Source organism: Triticum aestivum, chromosome 7D, assembly GCF_018294505.1.
Source record: "Triticum aestivum cultivar Chinese Spring chromosome 7D, IWGSC CS RefSeq v2.1, whole genome shotgun sequence".
In the NCBI taxonomy this organism is placed as follows: Eukaryota; Viridiplantae; Streptophyta; class Magnoliopsida; order Poales; family Poaceae; genus Triticum; species Triticum aestivum.
Genome location: NC_057814.1, coordinates 642,541,480 through 642,546,536, shown reverse-complemented (window position 1 = coordinate 642,546,536; position 5,057 = coordinate 642,541,480). Strand labels below are relative to the sequence as shown.

Below are 5,057 nucleotides of genomic sequence, written 5' to 3'. Positions count from 1 at the left end.
AGTTTGGGCATGGGTTAGCAAAATATTACCGTGGCAGGAATTTCTCATGACCCTCCATAGATACGTTGAGAACCAATGGCTGGCGTGTCACCTGACCCGCCACAATATTGTTTCTATCCTGTGGCTAATTCCGTGAAAATATAGGAGTGGCGGTGACGATTATTGCCCGTCACTACCGATCATTTAGCAGTGGCCATCCCTTTTTTCCAGCCACCACTAGAACTTCCCAAAATAATTGTGGAAGGTTCCTGTCTGTTCTTGCCACTAATGTGACCCCAGCTATAAGTCTTTTTCCAGTAGTGGCATGACATGTGGGCCAGTAACTTAAAAAATTGATTGGAAAATACTACAGCGTGAAAACTTTATTCTGAGATGAAAGCTACATTTTCTAGTAGACCAAGCCTATGTCACGTACTATATATGTGAGCGGTAGGCGTAAGCGAGGCGGTTGACCTTCGCCTAGTGCCTATGCGGTGCTTAAGTGCCCTAGGCAAGCCTAGGCGGTAATATAGTTTTGGCAATCAGGGTGTATCTGTGATTATTATTATGTGTATGGATATTATGGCATACATATAAGTTAACTACCAGGTACTTTCATTGGAATATGTCATGTTTAGCATATCGGTGCAATATAGCATGATTTCCCGATTGGGTAGACAATTTCTTGCTTGGCCTGCCTAGACTTCCACTTATGCCCTAGGCGAGCCATTTGGCCGTGGCCTAGCGCCTAAGCATGCCTAAGCGCCTCCTAGGCACTGCTTTTTTCCAACAGAGTATGTGTGAAACATGGTGTAGAGCATGTCGCTCCCTTGGACATCACCACAAATGTTTGCCCTGGATTAGATGTGGAATAAAATTACTAGCACACATTTAGAAGTGAGTTAATATTTTATTAGAACACATTTCAAAGTATAAATAAGTGTTTATGCGGTGGATGGAAATCCCCTCTAGGTTGGTGCGTGCCAAAAAATCTTTTCCAGATACAATGCACACATGTGATCAAATTCACAGATATTAATACATTTAATGGAATATATATATATATATATATATATATATATATATATATATATAAACAAAGTAGTTTATTCTATATGGGTTTCAAAGATGCATGATGTACACACATTTACAACACATGCATATGTAGCTAGGTATACCCTGGTGGGTAGTGCATATACAAGCCAATACACATACACACAATTGAAAAACTAGCACAAGAGTGGCATGCCAAGCCATGCCATGATTGCAAACTCTCTCAAGGTCACACTAACAAATAAAAATGCGGCACCAACCAATATACGGGTTGGCATATATCAACTGACCGTCTGATGGATTATTAATTTATGCATGCACACACATATATATGTCGTCTTGGGTTATCTGATCATCAGTTCTGCCAAATGTCATCCATACCCATGTTCATCAATGAGGTCTCGCCAACTGCTGTTGTAGCGGTGTTCCCTGGGTAGTTGTTCCTCAGCCCGGCCACAGTGTCCTCCTGTGACAGCATCGACGCCAACCCACTTCCAGGTTGAGCCCCGACCATGAGACCCTGATCTGCACCCATATGCATCATCATCTGTTGATGTTGTTGTTGGTGTTGGTAGAGCGACAGAGGCAGTGTTGGGTTGGCCATCATTTGGTGGTGGTGGTTGTTCCCGATGTAGTGGTAATTCATCATAGGAAGCGCCACACTGCCCATCATCGATGAGCCAGTTCCGACATCGTGCGACTTGTATGAAGAAGCTCCAGGAAACAGCGGTGCATGCGCACATGTTGACGACATGTCATATTCCATGAGAGGAGGCAATGTATCTAAGTCGACAAAGGCCTGCTGATGTTCTGCTCCTGTGTACATTGGCATGTTATATGACGGTGTCACCATCTTCTTTAGTCCGGTGCTCTTATGGAAGATCCTGCAAACCACCCACTGTTCCTACAAACATACATAAATTAAATAAGTACAAATCAAATGTGTTCTGTAGCATGCCCCAGGTGTGACGCTATTGTCACAGATGCTGATCACTTTTTCATTAACTGCTCATATTTGGCACATATCTCGCATAACTTGGGTATTTAGGCGCCCCCTGTACTAGTGTCCATCTCAGGAATTGGCAACATAGTGACTCCACTAAGCTTCGACTCCAACTTTTGGACTCGATCAACCTTTCCATCCTTTAGAACATTTAAGACATATATGAAATGCCATTACATTCCATGGTTGCATTTACTCACCTCGGCCTACTAGTATTAACATTATCTACGATTTCTCTCTTTTGACCCATACGTTCAGGGTACCTACTCAAAAGGAGGCCGCTATGTCATGGTGGATGTATCTCCCATCACACATCGGTGCAACCTTGTAATTCTTTCCACGTATTGGCTACTGTGAGTAATATTCAGTTGGGGGTTCTCCCGTTTGATTGTTCAAAATAAGTAGCTAACTAGCTACTAGCATGTTGATGATTCATGAGTACTACTCTAGTATAAATTTATTATATACCTTGGAAGCCGTGTTGGTTCTGGTGACGGTGCGGGTGGTGATGGATGGGTTGGATGTCAGCTTCTTGTTGCTCTCGAGCCTATACTCATGCATGATCCAATTGGTCTTCTCCCCCCTAGGCGCCCGGCCCTTGTAGAAGACAAGTGTCTTCTTCATGCCGATGAGTGTGAAAGGTGGCTGGAAGATCTCCTTGTCCTTTCCGGTGGCCTTCCAATAGCCGGCCTCCGTCGCCCGGTTCGTTCGTATCCCAGTGGGGTACTTGCGATCCTTTCGGGAGTAAAAGTACCACTCTTTCTCCCCCATCTTCGCCTTCTCTGGTAGCTCCCATGGCTCGTACTTGTTGAGGTTTACATCCTCAATCGCCGCGACAACGAAGGCTTCATCGAGCACCTTGGGGACCACATAGAATTTGATGATCTCCTCATCCGTCGGGTGGAACCTAAACCCCGGCGGTAGTACCAACTGTTTCTGCTGAATTTGAAGGTGGTCTGCCATGGTGGAGGCTTTATGTGCAATGGATTCTGGGGTGATGGTAATATTGGACGCAACCATAAATATGAGTATGGAAGAAATTAATGAGCTAGGGATATCCATGGAGACGCTTAAATAGGAGTTAATGCGTGTAGTTGCAAGGCGCTTGCAAGAGAAGCCTCAACGTTTCCAGACCTTTATTTATTTTGTATCTAGTGGCACTGGCTATGGATGGATAGATAGATAGATACTTTCCCCATCTTTACAACTATGCGTTGTTTGTCGTGTTGGAGGAGCCACACACTTGTGGTGACAGGTAGAAAGGTTTCTCGAACCTATCCAAGCGATGACATGCCAGATTACATACGTGGCATTCGTGCTAGCCCTACTCGTGCCATATGCATGCTTCTCTTGTCGGTGTTTGCCTTTGTGATGCAAACCAATCAAACACTCACATTTGTCGCACTAGCTGGTTGCGCATATATAACATTGCCCACTGTTTCGTGTGATGATTGATATAGATGTATCTAGCTATAAATATTGTATAGCCCCTACCACAGGTTTACACAAAATATGTGTGCTTTGTGGAAGTCTCTAGCCACTAGATTGACTGGTACACCCAGCCACGGTTTGCTTAATTGATAATCCTCCATGCTATGGTGCCTACAGGTGTCAGCCACAACTAGGGTCACATTGCTCCTGCAGGCGCGTGGCCATGACCGATCTCTACCTTCTGCTGCCTAAAACCATGGCCTTTTGGATCAATTACAACTAGGAGAGGGGAAGGGCACTAGTTGTGGCTGAATTCCCGCATGTATAGATAGCACCGATACGGTTCATGCTTTACATGCTGATACGTCTCCGTCGTATCTACTTTTCCAAACACTTTTGCCCTTGTTTTGGACTCTAACTTGCATGATTTGAATGGAACTAACCCGGACTGACGCTGTTTTCAGCAGACTTTCCATGGTGTTATTTATGTGCAGAAACAAAAGTTCTCGGAATGACCTGAAACTCCCCGGAACATCTATTTGAAAAATAAGAAAAATACTGGAAGAAAAATCCACGTCAGGGGGCCCACACCCTGTCCACGAGGGTGAGGGGCGCGCCTACCCCCCTAGGGCGCGCCCCCTGCCTCGTGGGCCCCCTGACGCTCCACCGACCTCAACTCCAAGTCCATATATTCACTTTCGGGGAGAAAAAAATCAGAGAGAAGGATTCATCGCGTTTACGATATGGAGCCGCCGCCAAGCCCTAAAACCTCTCGGGAGGGCCGATCTGGAGTCCGTTCGAGGCTCCGGAGAGGGGAATCCATCGCCGTCGTCGTCATCAACCATCCTCCATCACCAATTTCATGATGCTCACCGCCGTGCGTGAGTAATTCCATCATAGGCTTGCTGGACGGTGATGGGTTGGATGAGATCTATCATGTAATCGAGTTAGTTTTGTTAGGGTTTGATCCCTAGTATCCACTATGTTCTGAGATTGATGTTGCTATGACTTTGCTATGCTTAATGCTTGTCACTAGGGCCCGAGTGCCATGATTTCAGATCTGAACCTATTATGTTTTCATGAATATATGTGAGTTCTTGATCCTATTTTGCAAGTCTATAGTCACCTACTTTGTGTTATGATCCGGCAACCCCGAAGTGACAATAATCGGGACCACTCCCGGTGATGACCATAGTTTGAGGAGTTCATGTATTCACTATGTGTTAATGCTTTGTTCCGGTACTCTATTAAAAGGAGGCCTTAATATCCCTTAGTTTCCATTAGGACCCCGCTTCCACGGGAGGGTAGGACAAACGATGTCATGCAAGTTCTTTTCCATAAGCACGTATGACTATATTCGGAATACATGCCTACATTACATTGATGAATTGGAGCTAGTTCTGTGTCACCCTATGTTATGACTGTTACATGATGAACCGCATCCGGCATAATTCTCCATCACCGATCCAATGCCTACAAGCTTTTCACATATTGTTCTTCGCTTATTTACTTTTCCGTTGCTACTGTTACAATCACTACAAAATACCAAAAATGTTACTTTTGCTACCGTTACCGTTACTTCCATATTACT

The 5,057-nt window shown here is 44.7% G+C and overlaps 1 protein-coding gene across 2 annotated transcripts; it reads right to left on the bottom strand.

Moving 5' to 3' along the window:
- Positions 1 to 1,097: 1,097 nt before the first annotated feature.
- LOC123170316 (NAC domain-containing protein 26) lies at positions 1,098 to 3,120 on the bottom strand. 2 transcript variants are annotated; one of them, XM_044588165.1, is made up of 2 exons: positions 2,504 to 3,120; positions 1,098 to 1,936 (listed from the first exon to the last, which is right to left on the bottom strand). In XM_044588165.1, exons 1-2 carry the CDS (start codon positions 3,095 to 3,097, stop codon positions 1,388 to 1,390), a joined length of 1,143 nt encoding a protein of 380 aa, XP_044444100.1. In that variant the 5' UTR covers positions 3,098 to 3,120; the 3' UTR covers positions 1,098 to 1,387. The 2 variants fall into 2 exon arrangements, with proteins under 2 accessions (XP_044444100.1, XP_044444101.1); XM_044588166.1 differs by having other exon boundaries at positions 1,098 to 1,930; positions 2,504 to 3,081.
- Between the last annotated feature and the right edge of the window lie 1,937 nt (positions 3,121 to 5,057).